Source organism: Phyllostomus hastatus, unplaced genomic scaffold (assembly GCF_019186645.2).
Source record: "Phyllostomus hastatus isolate PE091 unplaced genomic scaffold, TTU_PhHast_1.1 phas_contig_137, whole genome shotgun sequence".
NCBI classification, from domain to species: Eukaryota; Metazoa; Chordata; class Mammalia; order Chiroptera; family Phyllostomidae; genus Phyllostomus; species Phyllostomus hastatus.
Genome location: NW_025333583.1, coordinates 14,878,583 through 14,892,927, shown reverse-complemented (window position 1 = coordinate 14,892,927; position 14,345 = coordinate 14,878,583). Strand labels below are relative to the sequence as shown.

At 41.5% G+C, this 14,345-nt stretch overlaps 1 protein-coding gene across 3 annotated transcripts in view; it reads right to left on the bottom strand.

Annotated features, from left to right (window-relative positions):
* Window positions 1-13,371, bottom strand: part of LANCL1 (LanC like 1) — a 35,518-nt gene extending 22,147 nt beyond the window's left edge. Inside the window, exons 1-3 of one of the 3 annotated variants that reach the window (XM_045854471.1) lie at window positions 13,316-13,371; window positions 12,908-13,004; window positions 9,485-9,602 (exon numbers count right to left, since the gene is read on the bottom strand). In XM_045854471.1, the coding sequence (XP_045710427.1) occupies window positions 9,485-9,602; window positions 12,908-12,988 (199 nt within the window). In that variant the 5' untranslated portion in view covers window positions 12,989-13,004; window positions 13,316-13,371. Of the gene's footprint in view, window positions 1-9,484; window positions 9,603-12,907; window positions 13,005-13,212 lie in introns of all 3 variants that reach the window. The other 2 variants (XM_045854462.1, XM_045854481.1) reach the window with 2 other exon arrangements.
* Window positions 13,372-14,345: the final 974 nt, after the last annotated feature.

Here is a 14,345-nt window from a genome sequence, read left to right as displayed (position 1 = left end):
AGGAGGGGTGATGGGTTGTTCCAAGTTTCAAATAAACTCTTCACTAGCTAAAATTTTATGTGTCCTTTATCTTCTATGCTTTTCTTTTCAGATTTATGAAAATGTAAGTGAAGGTTCCTCTGATTAACCCATCTAATACAATCATCTGTCTTTCTGTATCAGGTGAGTACTTTCTAATGCATTATTTTATAACTGTCTCAATTCTGTGACTGAGTGTGTGCATTTCCATTTCTTCAACAGAATTAGAGTTCAGGGTAGGACTCTTGTGCCCAGTCACTGCAGTTACTGTGCCCCGGGCTCCCCACAAAGCCTGCACGCACACACTGCACTGACTAGTACATCCGCTCAGTTGTCTTACTAAAGCCGGACAGCATGAGCTGCTGGCTTTCCAAATACTCAAGTACTTTAAAAAGGGGTAATCTGGGAGCAAACTAGTTGGGACTCCACAGCCTTAATTTAATAATATTGCTCCAAACAAAGGAGTGGAAGAGAGCAAATGGGCACTCTGAAGATGTGTCTTCTTTTCTCCTGAACGTTTTTCCAGAGTTGACTGTCCAACAGGAGGCGAGATTAAAAAAAAAAAAGATGACGATGACGATTACATCATGCTTTCCTCCTCCTTCCATCTGTGCCCCACAGTGTACTGCTTCATACTTGTCGAATTAGGAAACGCTCCCAGTCTTTTATCCGGACTGCCCTGTGAGTGGTAAGTCCTTCAGCATAGTAGCCATTAAGAGCACGAGCTCAGGAATCACTGTCTGAGACTGAAGCCTGGCTCTGGCACTTAGTAACTGTGTGACCTTAACCCATTTACTAAACTTTTCCGTGCCCAAGCATCTTCACCTGTAAAATGCAAATAGTAGCTGTTCCATAGTTACTGTGAATCATGCTGATCATTAAAATAGTCCTCAGCACATAGTAACTACTCAACAGATACCCAACCCCAGATGCACAAGGTGAGTCTCAAATGTGTCGAATGAGTCACTTTGTCTCATCTCTGATGCCTGATCTAAAGGGACAGAATATAGAGGGACCATATTCTCCCTCTTCCCATTTCCTGCCTTTCTCCTCTCTCACTGGCTTCTCTGGCATCACTCTTGAACTTTCTGGAAGTCTTCTCTGTCCTCAGGCTCTCTGCCTTCTCCTCTCTCCTATTTCTTAAGTGGTAATTCATGCTTTGGGCTGTCCAGGTGCTCTTGTTTGAGTCTGGGGAAGTAAGTTCAAATCAGGGGATAAGGAGGAAGCCCACTTAATATCCAGATCTAAATAATATGCCCTTATCTAATTTCTGAGTTCATTTCTTAATTACATCAGAAGTTGAAGGGTAAGGGATGTGATTAACTAACATATGAAATGAGTTGAATTCCTACCCTTTCCCCATACCACTTACTTTTAAGGTACTGTTTGTAATTTGAATAGGTGGTAGATAGAATAGTAATGGTAGAATACTCTCCATCATCCCTCTATCCAACACCTATCCATCCACGAATCCATTCAGCATACATTTATTAAGCACCAACATGGACCAAGCATTGTGTTAAGTGGTGAAGTTTCTGAAAAGAAAATGACAAGACACAGCCCTTGTTTCTTTGGTGTTGTCTGTAAAAATCAAATTGCTTAGATATGTCTTATTTCTTTCCTTCCTGCTATTTATTCTAATCTATTCATACCACTCATCCTGCTCTCTGTGCCTCACCCAAGCACACTGGTGGCATCTAAACCTTATAGTTGTTTCAGCCCTGTGTCTTAGCAATTTAAGGTTACCTATTATACAATGACATCAACACCATATAAAGCGCAGGCAGAAAGCAAGCAGGTGACACTCTTGGTGCATTTGTCTATCTAGTGGTCACTGTGAAGGGCTCTAATGAACCCGGTGTAGATCCACACCCTGGGTTCCTTCTGCTGGCCCTACCAGCGCCAGCTGGGAGGCATAGGTGCTTCTCATGAAGGTGAAGGACACTTGTTCAGGGCTCACATTAGACATTGAAATACTGGCCCTGATGAAGAGTTACTTAATAAGGAGATCAAATTGCGAAGAAAAGACACCTGGCCGCAGTGATTCCTTTCATGTAAGCCTGGAATCAGCAGAAACGAAGACATGCATGCTAAAGCTGTGGCTCAAAGGCTCTATATTTGGCAGATCAGAGGAACAGCATCCTGGAACACTTTAATGACTTACAGTTCGAGCGCAAGTTAATATTACTCTAGGGATTATGCTGCATACCCTATCATTTAAAATGTTATTTAATACTTGAAAAGACGAACTATATGCCGATCTTAGCCTCATTAACGTTGTGAGGTGGTTATAGAAGATTGGGTCATGTCTTTCAGAGCTAAAGCCTCTTGAGTCCTGTGTGTATTTTTTTCCCCCTCAAAGTGTGAGTTAATCATCATTTCCCTTAGGAATCATCATAGTTAAGAGTGGGAAAAATGAAATTAAATGAGGGCTAACTTTCCCTCATTCTCTCTTAAAGCCACCAGTCAGATCAGCCATCCCCTGGGTGTACTTAACCTTTCTACCATGTTATCTGCAAGGGAAGCAATCTCTTCTACTCAATGCTTATTTCTAACACAAGGATACTTCATCTGCTCATTTAATCCTTTATAATAACAATTCCTCACCAGTGTTTTATGCTTTCCATTTTCTAAGGCACTGGCTGGCCATTAGGTATGACCTTCAGGTCCCTCCTTGCCTGCTATTTTTCTGCACCGTCTGCTGCCGTGTGCACAGACATACAGAACAGGTCTTGACAGGCCACCCAGAGAACCTGAATGCTCACTTTGCATCCCAAACGAGGAGCACATACTGTAAAGAACTCTTGTAAACCTACCAGAAAAGGATTAAGGCTAAAAGCAAACAACTCAGTGCTTATTGCTGGCATATGTGTATCAGTATCATGATGCATTCCACCTCAGTGCACTCATTCTATAAGGAAGGATTTCAGTGAAAAGAACGGAAGCTGTTTATTTCAAATATCACATATTAACAGCTGCAGAGCTACTGACTGATTTTGGACATGGGTGATATTTCACACAAGAAGAACCTCAATAAGCTTTTTCAAACAAGCGATTATAAGGAAAAGCTTTTGTTTTGGCTCAGTTAATGCTCTCTCCTGAAACCACACCAATATGTTAATTCAGGATTAGGGGGGAGAACATTTTTTATGGAACAACGCTGGAGATTTCATTTTTCTAGTTGCAAATGCCTATAAATCTTTCCAGGGCTTACTCTAGGTCCAATCCCAAATAAGTTTTTCCAGTCGACTTTTAAATAGTAAGTACTCTTGACTATCTAATAAGCCATTACCTTCTTTCTTTCCAAATTCCTTTAATGTTTTATCAGGGCTTATGTGTTTTTAAAACTAACTAGTCATCAGCCACTTCTACAAAGTTGGTACACATGAGCGCCATCGTGTTGTGGTTGCTCACATTACTTACTCCACCTGAGAGCTTACGTGTAGCTCTTCCCTTACAGGACGTATGGTGCAAACCCTAACGTAGAAGTGGACACACAGACACACATTCATTCCCATTCCCAGTCCCTCTCTCTGTATCTTGGTAAAGAGCTGGTACTCTAAAGCCAGGCTGGTTAGGTTGAATTCTAACTTTGTCACTTACTAGCTTTGTGAATACTCAGCCTCTCTTTGCTTCACTTTCCTCATCTGTGAAATGGGGGTGTTAATAGTACCCATGCCATGGAATTCTTCTGAGACTTAGATTAGTTAACCATATTTTTCAGACCATAAGATGCACCTAGATTTTAGAGGAGGAAAATGGGGGAAAAATTTTTGAAGCAAAAAATGTGGTAAAATATTTAATAACATAAATAACATAATATTTCACCAATGTAAATGTAAACAGAACTCAACAGCAGCATTAACCACCATTATTCCTCCCAAATGGGGCAGGGGCGGGGGGGCGGGGTGTGGGATGCGTCTTACAGTCTGAAAAATGCAGCAATTAATGCAAAGCGCTTAGACCAGTACCTGGCAGTAACGTTAGTTATTGGCATACGCGCACATACCCTCTGGCCCCTGCCATTCAAATGTTAATCCTAGTAACATTTTATTAACAAGAAGTGTGTTTTAATGTTTATTTTTGCTCTTCAACAGTCAAATGATCACAAAACTGCATACTGATGATCCTTATTCCTTTGAGAACCAAAATTTACTCATTGTATTTTATTATTAAAGTATTCTTGTTTTGTACATTAATGTATAGTAATCATTTGTTAACTGTGAATTACTGCCTGAAAAACTGATTATTCACACCATTTCATGCCTGGATAAGCATGAGACAGACCACAGGGATTTAGGTAATAACTGTGTCATTTGTGAGTATGAGACGGTTTTGAGGTTTTAAAAAAATTCTTCCCCCCCTCTCTTTCCTAGAGTCAAGGCATTTTACCTTTCTGCTGAAATTAAGAAGGGTAAAAGCCAGTAATACAGATTCTGAAACTGCACTGTGTGAACCCACAGGTGTAAATACGCAGGCTCCGTGGACATGAAACCTGAATCCTACCAAAACCCTGTGCAGGGATGGAAGATGGCTGTGGAGCAGGTGGAGGCTACATGCACCTCCTCCCGGTGCCACATGGGAATTACAACTGAATTATGGATCAGTCATCCTGAACAACCAGCTGAAGACTAGCTGAACAGAGGTCTCATCACCAAGGATCTGCAGAAGAAGCCACGGAGAGACTGGTAGGAAGGGTGGAGATACAGAAAGGGCTGGCCCTGCACCCACATGTGGTGGCTGGGAATCTGGAGGGACATCTCAATTACAAAGGTCCCTGCTGAGGAGTGAGGGGTCTCAGCCCCAGCTGGGCTCTCCAACCCAGAGCACCAGAGCCTGGAAGAGCAGCCTGCAGAACACCTGACTGTGAAAACCAGCTGGGAGAAACCCACCTGCCCTCTTAAAGAGCCAGCACACAAAATCTAGTTTTCAGCCACTTACCTGAGGCTCTGGTGGAGGGAAGGTCACTCAGAGCAAACTGGAGTCATACAGAGAACTGAAGAAGGGTCAGCTGCCAAGGTCCCTGTACTGAGTCTCTAACTGGGCCTAGCACTCCTATCCCTACAGCACCAGCCTGGGGGAGTGCACTAACCTCATCCTTCCCACTCCTGGAGGACCTGTCTTGCCAAGCTCGTGCCCTGCAGAAAAATCTGCTGGCTACACCCAGCCTTGGCCGGTGATGTGCGCTGTCTTGGGGAACTTCAGGTTCATCTGAACTCAGGAACTGTCAAGACTCAGGTAGACACTGAGTTGTGTGCCCATTTTTCCCACCCCTTCTCCCCTGCTCCCTACCTAACAGGAGACCCACAGACCTCATCCCCTAAGTGGCCTTGCACTGCTGAGCTCACACCTGTGGAGGAGACTGTGCACTACGGCCAGCCTGGGCCCATTAAAGCTTTTTTCTGGAAGGCTCCCAAGGAAATCCAGGTAAGATATTTCACTTGTAGAATAATTTATGAAGTGAATATAAAATACTTCCTAAAACAACGTTTGCTTCTTTTAAATTTCTATTTAAACCAGTACATATCAACCTTACTAATAAAGCATTATGCACACAGTATTTTCTGAGGCTCATAAAATACAAAGGTACTCTAGCAGAAATTCTAGTAAGTACTCTGTCATTACTAGCCTCAGATTTTGCTGAAAAGACAGAAAAATGATAAGAGCTCAGTGTTTCAGTTGTGAGTACATATGCAGCATTGACAACACTTCATTTTCAGGATCAAGTGAGCAACTCAGACACATCAAGGCATAGCATGAATGAACGTTATAAAGTAGGACAGCCTACTTTTGCATCTTTCCTTAGAGTCAGGAGGCAGAACAGACGCGAGTGTGGGCTTATATGGACGGAGACATGACACCCACAAATTAAGGACTTTATAACCCCGTGACAGGCACATGAGAGTTTGAGAGGAAGTGGAAAGGGGAGGCAGGTAACTGTTTCATCAAGTTGAGAAAACACTAACATTTCACACAGTCAAGTTTAGAATCAGTTGCATTCTCTTTCTAGGTTTGTTAGACTTGGCCAGAGAAAAACTGTATGCTCTGGCATTCCCACAGTACCTCCTTTCTATGGCTGGCTTTATGAAAAGACTATTGCTTATTGAAATGAAAAAAAAAAAGAAAATGAATAGAGGTGTTCTGGATCAGAATCCAAGTCTCCTTAAAAAGAGCAGGCAAAACATTGCTTAGCAAATTTCAAAGTATTTTATAGATAAAAATTCCAAAAACGTGGAGAGAAGATCCTTTTGCAGATGAAAAAATTGAGGGTCACTGTCCAAATCCCTGTGCAAACACAGGAATACAAATAAGCATCATTTTTCTTGTCACACAGGACTCACAGCAGATTGCTAGGTCTTATCCCACAATCTACTCTCGCCTTCCCCTTACTGACAGAAGCCCAGCTAACAGATGCCATTTACTGTCCTTCCTGGCTAACAGGTGTGGCTGCTGAATGGGTTCCAGCCAACGCAAAGTAAGTAGAACCAGAATGTTGAGCGGCACTTTCAGGCTCTTTCTTAGGGAAAGAAATTCCTTCTTTGCTTCTTTTGCCTCCCTGAAGCCTGAAAAACTTGTGTAATGGCTGGATCTTCAGCAGATACCTGCCCAGAAGGTAGATGGCCAGTGGTTGAAGAATTGTGGAGCAGAAAGAAAGAAGACTGGGTTTCAGTTGGTATCTGAGGCTGCATCATTAACCCTGGAATGCCTGTCTCTGGCCGCCTCTTTCACATGAGGGAAAAAGAAACTTCCATTTTATTTACGGCACTGCAATTTTGCTTCTTCTGGGTATATGCAGCAGAACCTATTTCTACTCCAAATCTGAATCCTATTTGAATCAGAATTAAGTATTAACATGTTTGTACAGGGGAATGAAACTTAACATAATACTAGAACGGTAATCTGAAAGTTTTAACTAATTGTAATTTCATGAAGATTTCTCATACACACTATGTAATAAACAATATAATCTGAAAAACTTTCATTGTAAACTGACAACAAATACTCAGTAAATGTCAAAACTGAAGAAAGACATACAGTTTTGGAGGCTTCTACAATGAATTAGTATTTCCGAAAGCAACAATTTTGGACAAGTTAGCAACAAGAGCAAAAATAAATTAATATTTATCAAAATAGGACCCTAAATTTAGAGCTAAACAAAGTTAATGAAATATAATCCCTGTGTTGTAAAACTTTTATAGAAAGTATCCATTTCTGAAAGACCCCATGGGGCACACACAAAGCAACACAAATCTACACACATCCTGTAAACCCTGCTCTGACACGCACCAAGTACCTTCACGGTGTTAAGGTATTTGTGTATGTACTTGTCGGTATTAAAATGGCAGTTGTGAATACTTGGTAAGATATAAACTAATGGGAGGTATTAACATTGTGACCTTCTGTGGTCAAATCAGCTTTAGATTCTTACGCGTCTCAGAGTTGTATGCCATTCAGATTGTCTGAACACCAGCACAGGAAGGCATTTTACTTATCAGAACCCTAGAAGAGGCAGTCCATTTTATGGTGAATAATGGCTCTTTAACAGTGCTCAGCTAGGAGACAGCGGGAACCTTGCATCAAAAACCATTAGCAAATTTACCTAGAATATTTTGTCCTGTATCATAAAACAGCCAGCAACTGAAGAAATCTGGAACCTGCTTGGCACGCCAATTTGCCTTAGACACTTGCCATGTAAGCTTCTTCCAGGAGCCAGAGATGAGTATCCCAGACACTTAAGGATAAAAAGCTGAAGGATATTGACAATTCAAAGCAGATGATGCCAGAAACCTCATACTGCCAAGAAATTTAAAGAAACTTTCATTTTATTTTGGAGGAAAATTTCTTTTCTATTTCCAAGAGAAATTTAATTTTTCATTTGTCAACTAGCCCTGGCAATAGAGGGGCCGGACTGATGGCTTTTCTTGGCACTGTCAAACTACTAATTCAAACTTGGAATCAGCCCCCACTCCTTTTCTCGCTAAAGCAAGGCAACTTATGAATATGTAACAACATAAGCCCACGCAAACAGGTCAGTCAGAGGTTTAGGTCCTTTCTGTAATCAGGTACAGATTACACCTAGATGTCTGCTGCAGCCTCTCTCTCTTTTTTCTTTTTTGGGGGAGGGGGCAGGAATAACAAAATAATAGAAATTCCAAACGTATTAAGAAGAAATCTATAAGTCTGTGCCTCATTACAAAGTCAAAATCAAGAGGGAAGCTAAAGATAACTAACTATGCATTGTACTTGTCCTGTTTTGTTCAAATCCTCATAATTTTAAATAACCAATAATATTTATTAATGAGGTTATTCTACCAATTGCCATATACCAGGAACACAGTAGATACTCAATTAAGTGACAATTGTTATAACTTTCATTTTGGAGCAAAATACTTTCATTTTATTCTCATCTTAACATTTGTTAAGTTGCTAAAATCTGCAAAACTCATGAAGCTAAATTATAAGAGAAAGGGCCCATCCATTCCTCTTACTTTATAAAATACTGACCTTAAATGTCCCTGAGAGATTGTCACTTTTACTAATTTTAGCTGCATTCCCGGACTCATAAGGACAGACAGAATCACTTGCCATTACCAGAAGAGGATTGCTAAGAGATTTTAGTAATTCCTGCTCTCAAAGTCCAGTGCAAAGATGACCGTGGGCCTGCTCAAGACCGCCCCAACCAGAGCCCCTGCTGTGAGGCTCAGGGACTGCATTCTTAGGACAAGCACCATTGCCTTAAAATCAAATTCAAATTCCTAAGCTGAAAACCTATTCTTACTTGTCTAGTTTTCAGAGTAACTGAGGAACAGAGTCTCTAACCTGTGCTCTCTTCAAGATTATGTAAAGTTTCTTTCTGTTTCTGCACATTGGTAAAAGAAGTGCAGTTCTTCAAATTTCCTGCTTTGATTTCTCTGGCTTACCTTTTTGACACCTAGGTTCTATTACTTCCCAAATTTTCTCCAGCCTCTCAATGATGGGCAAAACAATGAATGCAAGTCCACCAGCAATGTTTATATGAAAAGATCAGTTCATGGAATCCATACCTTACCATGTTCTGTATGGTTCCCTGTGACATGGTAATTTTTATAAAAAACACTTCTGGACGTGTTTCATTTCCTTTGGATAAATTCTCCTTACCTCTATTTCACCTCTATTGTGGAACTCTTCCCACTGAAATTTAATCTCTACATTAACTATGTAATGCTGAACATCAGTTTTTCTCCTCCTGAGTATAGCAGCCATCTAAATTTCTGTCGGTCATAAATTCCATAAATATGCCTACTCTGCCCTAAATTCAGAGCACCGTAAAAAATCCAGGAGACACCAAGGCTAGGCTGAGAGCACAGCAATTACTCATATGCAGATGCAGGAAGTATGTAAAGGTAGTGAGTCAGGCTGCTCTAGAGAGGTGATGTGTGGCTCCCTTCCACAATGCTGATGCCAGCGCCCGGTCAGCACTTCATACCTGCCCAGCCAGTGTAAGCGGTGCCATCCCGAGGGTCTGCGGACTTCAGGCCTCTCTCCATTTGTTGCAGAAGCTCTCGGATCTTATTGTTCAAACGTTGGGAGAACTCAGGAGTCAGCTGCAGATATGAAGAGGAAAACAAACGTCAAAATATATGGGCCACTTGACCTCTTAGATATGGGCTGTCAAAAAGAGTTTATTTCCACTTAAGGCCACATTGTTTTGCCTGGGAGAAATGGACAATTACAGCAATTCCTCAATAACACCCTTGTTAAATGTTGTTTCATTATAAATTGATGAAGAAAAAAATTGATTCCTGCCAGGCCCACTGTCATTATGGAGTTTGCATGTTCTCCCCATGTCTGTGGGTTTTCTCTAGAAACTCCAGTTTCTTCCCACACCCCAAAGGTGCGCATGTGCGGGATACTGGCATCCAAATTGTCCCCAACTGGGTGTGGATGTGTGTGTGTGTGTGTGTGTGTGTGTGTGTGTGTGTGTGTGAGTGCAGCCGGGGAAGGAAGGGCATCTTGTCCGGATGGGCCCCAGCTCTGCCCCTGAGCTGGCAGAACAGACTCCCATCACCCCTGCCCCTGAACCCCATTAAGTGGGCGGGAGAAGAATGACCAGACTTATTTCTGTGAATCTTTCTTAAATGTGTCTATAACCAACATTTATTTCAGGATTTAACATTAGAAGTGTTTTCGGTCTTTACTTAGAAGTTTGATGTTTCTGTGACCAGAATTACTCCATACGACTTTAACCCTTGTTTATATCAATTAGCCCGTGGTAAAACTGATTTCATTATATCTTGTTTTGCTTAAAGTCAGTACTTTTACAGTTAGGACTTACTGTATTTTATTCTTAAACAGCAACAAAGTAACAAAACTTAAAAGTACTACTATTCAAAGCAGGAAACAGAGTTGACCCTTGAGCAACCCAGGCTGGAACACTGCAGGTCCACATTTACGTGCGTTTTTCACTTGACTGTGCAGCTCCAACCTGGGTTGTTCAGGGGTCACCTCCGAGGCCGGGAGTCGAGTATGCGGAGAGCCGACTGCTGTGGTTCTGCTCGGATTTTTGACGGCTGGAGAGGTCAGCGCCCCCGATCCCCTGCACTGTGCAAGGATCCACACCGTATTTTTGTTGTAACATCTATGTTTTACATGAAATTTTTTTAAAAACTAAAATAGACCACCAATGATAAATGGACCAATATTTTCTTATAATAAAAATCATTTTATTAAATTAACCACAAGTCAGAAGATGTCTGCTGTGATTCCCAGACTTGGATTTCACAGCAGTAAAATTTCAAAACAATGTTGGGGAACATTACATGGGCACATTTTATTTCACCACACAAGGACTGTAAAAACTAACTACTGTCTGTTAGCATCATCATCTCATTTTTTAAAAAAGGGTATCTGAACATTGAAAAAGGTAAGGAGATGGTATAGAATTATTAATAATAATAAAAGATACTAAATTTCATGGCCTTGCCAAGTGGCTCGGTGGGTTGCAGCATTGTCCTGCACACCAACAGTTGCAGGTTTGATCCCCGATTGGGGCGTGTATGGGAGGCAAGCAATCAATGTGTCTCATGTCTCTCTCTCTCTAATCAATAAACATACCCTTAGGAGAAGATTAAGAAAAAAAGACAGTAAGTTTTACTGGTGAAGAGCCTCTCTGATAAGAATTGAGACTACCAACCACATCTGCATTATTTATTCTGAAGCATCTCCAGCACCCCTGTGATCCCTTATTTCACACTCCGAAGAAGAAACTACACTGTTTGAAGATCTTACTCCTGTTATTGAACAATTTCTGCCACAAGGTTAAGATTTCAACAAGTCTTGAAAATACACTTAGTAAAATATACCTTAATATTAATATAAAAGATCTATAAATCTCAACTAGATAGAAGAGTGCATCTACATGAGAACATGTCATCTGTGCATAGATCAAGGAAAATTTATCATCTTGCTTGGCCTTACTTTAAGAGACCAAGAATAATGAGACAGCCTCAGGAAGGGAAGTTACTTTATCCTTGGTGCATAACTGCACTTAATAAAGGCGATCTACTTGAGAATATTGATTGCTTGTGGCAGACCACAAAATTGTTCAAACTCTAGCGATATTTGAAGTCTCTTAAAAGCCACCCCCCCTTTTTTGACAGATGCCAGAAAACAGACCAATTCCTTATTAAAATGTGTGTGTTGATGAATTAAGGACAGATCTCCAGGGTCTCATCCTTAATGTTCAATGTTAAACAATTTTAGAACTGGTATGCTAGTTTCTCTCAGGGATATGTTCAAAACGCATGTGTTAAGCAATAAATTACTGTTATTTGGGGGCTGGAGTTTAAGAATATCTTTTTTTTTCTCCCTTAGGAACAGCATTACCTTTGTGAAAAAGTATTTAATTTATAAATAGCCTAAATAGTGAGCTGCATTTTCCTGAAGGCTTCTGTCATTAGGATACACCCTCAAGTGTTCTCTTTGCCAAGTTATCATGAAACAGCATGTCTTCCTCCAACAAGACAAGACAAAACACTTTGGCTTCAGGATCTGCAGAGCTAGGGAGAACACAGGTTCAAATGGCCATCTGCCAAGTTACCTCGACAGATATGAAAAAGCTAAGGCTATTACATCAAGTGTGAAATGCTTTTCATATGACAGAGGAGTTCAGAAGAAATAACAAAATTTTAAACAATGTGTGTGCACTTAAAGAAGTCACTTATCCAATCTAACTTGAGTCGAAGGATTTCTCAACGAGGTATTCATAGAAAGAACTGTTTTCTCTCTTAACAATTATGCCCCCCAAAGACACATGAAAATGGTGGGCCCCTGGTAAATCACACCCAGCTTCTCTTCTGCACATTAGTTTGTGAGGTGCAAACCAGTTTACTAGGTTTTTGAGCTCTGGGATGTCCTGCAGGGCGTGGAAGTGGTACAAAGAATTCCAGGCCTATGTCCCACATTTCTCAGCACTTTCAGTTCAAAGGTGTCTTTCCCACACACTCCAGTTTGCTCTCATCAGCACCCTGCCTATACTTGTGTACAAGCACGACCCAATGAACAGGGCACATGTGAAATACCGTCAGGATTTTCACCTCTCTTTAAATAGGTACCAAAAAGATAAAAAATGCAAAATTATGTGGTAAACTGCATTCTCCTATTTTTATAAAGTATCAACGAATTAGGTTATTTCAACGATCATTTAACAATGATTCCTTATAGTCTACATGTTAAAGCTCAAATTGTATATTTCAACATGTATTTTATATATTTAAAATATATTTTTATAGTTACCATCGAGTTACATAATTTTTTTAAAAGGGATGCTCATCCCTTTCGGGCAGAATTGAGCTCTTTCCAAACAACTGGGTTGGAGGAAGGGATTCAGGCAGGTGTATCCCAAACTCACCCTCCCGGCAGGATCAAAGTAGCCTTCGGCCAGGGATTTGTTATAATCGGCATAAGGATTCGGGAAGGCCCTTTGAGCCATGACGCCGGAAGCGAGCCTGCAGAACAGGGGGAAGAGAGAACCAGGGGTGAGACGGGGACCTCGGCCCCGCTGCGCGGGCCACGGCCGGAGCCCCGGCAACGCTTTCCTGCCCGCCCCTGGGCCACGGCAGGGTCTCGGAGGAGCCTGGGGGCGCTGGGCCCACGTCCGCCCGGCCGCTAGGGCGTGGCACCTCCGCGAAAAGGCCGCCAGGGGCCCAAACCCACCGCGATGAAGCGGACCCGTTTTGCACCGCGCGTCCCCACTCCCGCGACTAGAAGCAACTGCCCTCGCAGTGTCCAGGCTGCCCGCCCCGCCTCGTCTTCTCACCCCACTGCCTCCCCAAGACTACAGAGACGACGCGGTCACCGCTCACTTCCTCCCAGCCAGACCAATGAGAATTCTCGTCACTCCGGAGGCCCGCCCCCTTCTCTCTGACAGTTCTTTAAAGAGACAGGAGTGTGATTTCTAAAAGATAATACGGGATGATTTAATTTCTGGGTAGCCGGACTGGGGACCTAGCTTAATATATCGTGCAAATGTGCCCAATATTTTCTACATTTGTTCTCTTTTAATTCTTTTTATTTTTATAAAAACTAACACAAGTCCAGATAATTCATAAAAAAAATATATATATATTTTAAATCTGGAGAAGGAAAAAGATTGCATTGAGAAATAAATATTCATATTCCTACTCTAGGACTGAATAATGTCTCTTCAGAGATTTTCCAAACTTTCCTTTCACTTAAAAAAAACAAAAACAAAATGAAGCAGAACAAACAAAAAACCACCACCACAATTAGCAACAGAAGGACAAAAGGCAAAGTTTATTGAAGGGCCAATACCTCCCAGGCACTCAAGAGGCAATGTGGGTGCCCTAGGACAAGGTATCAAATGCTAATTGATAAAACGTCTGGGGAAAATACATGAAGACACAAATCACAGCTTTTAAGAATGTTAATCTGATCCTTAGCCTACATTGGACTATAACACTCTATACCCAAACCCCTTAAAAAAAATAACCAAGTCCAACAGAGCAGGACATCCACAACATTCAATTCAATGTTTAATAGTTTCCATTATCTAAAAAGTTTTCCTTTCGTTTAAACATATAATCACTCTAAACGTATAGGCTCATTCTGTTGCTCAGAGAATTTTAGAGGTCAGTTTAAAAGTCATAAAGAGTCACTCTCTCTTCCTCTTCACTCTTGTTAGGACTCTGGCCCCAAACCTGCAATTGTTGAAGCTCAGTCCTTCCCAGCCCCCCACCTTGGCATGAGTTTGTCCCTCTGTGGCTGTCATCTAGTTCTGACCCTGACTCTGGCTCAGCGTGTCCTTTTAAACTGTTGTCCTCCTAGGA